This window comes from Eimeria mitis, genomic scaffold (assembly GCF_000499745.2).
Source record: "Eimeria mitis Houghton genomic scaffold, Emh_scaff1159, whole genome shotgun sequence".
NCBI lineage: Eukaryota > Apicomplexa > Conoidasida > Eucoccidiorida > Eimeriidae > Eimeria > Eimeria mitis.
The window spans coordinates 3,245-5,048 of NW_013567922.1; the positions used below are offsets into that span (position 1 = coordinate 3,245).

Below are 1,804 nucleotides of genomic sequence, written 5' to 3' on the forward strand. Positions count from 1 at the left end.
GCAAAATATTTTCTTTAAGGTCCAGCACAAACGCAGACACCCCGCTCTCTCTCCGCTGTGCATACACCCCAAATACACACATATACACACGCATCAACTGCAGCAGCAGCAGCAACAGCAGCAACAGCAGCAGCAGCAGCTGCTGCTGCTGCTGCTGTGTATCGGCCTGCTGGCCAAGGAATGCTGCAAAAGAACTTCAGCAAAAGCAGCAGCGAGTTAGTAGGGGATAGCAGCAGCAGAAGGCAACAACACCAGCAGCAGCAGCAGCAGAAGGCAACAAAACAAGCAGCAGCAGCAGCAGCAGCAGCAGCAACAGCAGCAGCAGCAGCAGCAGCAGCAGCAGGGCGTCTGACATTTGGTGTGACTTTCGTTCTCTTTGTGAATTCATCGACGGCCTTCACCAGCAGTTGCTGCTCCTCCTGAGCTTCATATAAGCAGCAGCAGCAGCAGCAGCAACAGCAGCAGCAGCAGCAGCAACAGCAGCAGCAGCAGTAGGGAAGCAGCAACCGTGACAATAGCAGCAGCAGCAGAGCAGCAACCAGGTGCTGCAGCAATGGTGCAGCTACTGCTGCTGCTGCTGGTGCTCAGAGAAGATAACAAAATAAATATATGCAAGCCGAAGGACTGCTGCTGCTGCTGCTGCTGTTGCAGCGTCCAGGGCAGAAAAAGCAGCAGCAACAGCAGCAGCAGCAGCAGCAGAAACAGCAGCAGCAGCAGCAGGAACAGCAGCAGCAATAGCCGCAGCAGCAGTTGCAGCAGCATCCATCACAGCAGCAAGAGCAGCAGGTAAAGGGCATCAGGACAGTTAGCAGTAACAGCAGCAGCAGCAGCAGCAACGGCAGCAGCACTAACAACGATAGCAGCAGCAGCAGCAACGACAACAGTAACAGCAGCAGCAGCAGCAGCAGCAGCAGCAGCAGCAGCAGCAGCAGGTTTTACGTCGTTGCTGTCTTCGCCTTTTTTTTCAAGTCGAGAGGCGGCTCGCAGCAGCAGCTGCTCCCAGTCTATATCTGCTGCTGCTGCTGCTGCTGCTGCTGTTGCTGCTGCTGCTGCTGTTGCTACTGTTCCTACTGATCCTGACTCTGTGAGTGGGAGAGCTGCTGCCGCGGGTGCCGCTGCTGCTTCTGCTGCTGCTGCTGCTGGTGCAGCAGCAGCTGCAGCAGCAGCAGCAGCAGCAGCAGAATCTTGCAGCAACTTTGTTGGCTCTGGTTCGGGGGGGGAAGAAGTGTAAGACTGCTGCGTCTGCAGCGACAGTTGCTGCTGCTGCTGTTGCTGCTGCTGCTGCTGCTGTTGCTGCTGCTGTCTCTGCTGCTGCTGTGTATCGCGTGCAGATGAATCCTGCTGCAGCAGTTGCTGCGGCTGTTCTTGCACCGATTGCTTCTGCTGTTGTGTCAGCAATTGCTGCTGCTCTTGCTGCAGCCGCTGCTGCTGCTGTTGCTGCAGTAGTTGCTGCTGCTGTTGCTGCAGCAGTTGCTGCTGCTGCAGCGGTAGTTGCTGCTGCTCCTGCTGCAGCAGCTGCTGCGAGTAGGAAGCTGCTGTTATCTCTGAGCAGGCGGGGTCGAGCAGCAAACCGAAGCAGCCTCCAGCACCCCAGTTGCTGGTGCTGCTGCTGTTGCTGTTGCTGCTGCTGCTGCTGCTGCTGCTGCTAGCATCACCGCCAAGCAGCCACACGACGAACCGCAGTGCTGCTGCAGCTGCATCTGCTAGCAGCAGCAGCGAATCCTCTAGAGAGTTTGCTGCTGCTGTTGCTGCTGCGTCTGCTGCTCTTTCTTCCTATCCTTTCCATTTCTCTCGCGCATCCGCT

The 1,804-nt window shown here is 56.8% G+C and overlaps 2 protein-coding genes across 2 annotated transcripts in view; one reads left to right on the plus strand and one right to left on the minus strand.

Annotated features, from left to right (window-relative positions):
• Positions 1-180: 180 nt before the first annotated feature.
• EMH_0030670 (uncharacterized protein) lies at positions 181-738 on the plus strand (the record flags this gene model as incomplete). Its single annotated transcript, XM_013494438.1, has 2 exons — positions 181-406; positions 659-738. 2 exons carry the CDS (start codon positions 181-183, stop codon positions 736-738), a joined length of 306 nt encoding a protein of 101 aa, XP_013349892.1.
• A 27-nt stretch (positions 739-765) lies between these two features.
• Positions 766-1,804, minus strand: part of EMH_0030690 (uncharacterized protein) — a gene marked incomplete at both ends in the record, with an annotated part of 2,417 nt that continues 1,378 nt past the window's right edge. The window contains one exon of the mRNA XM_013494439.1: positions 766-1,700. Within this exon, the coding sequence (XP_013349893.1) occupies positions 766-1,700 (935 nt within the window). The remainder of the gene's footprint in view (positions 1,701-1,804) is intronic.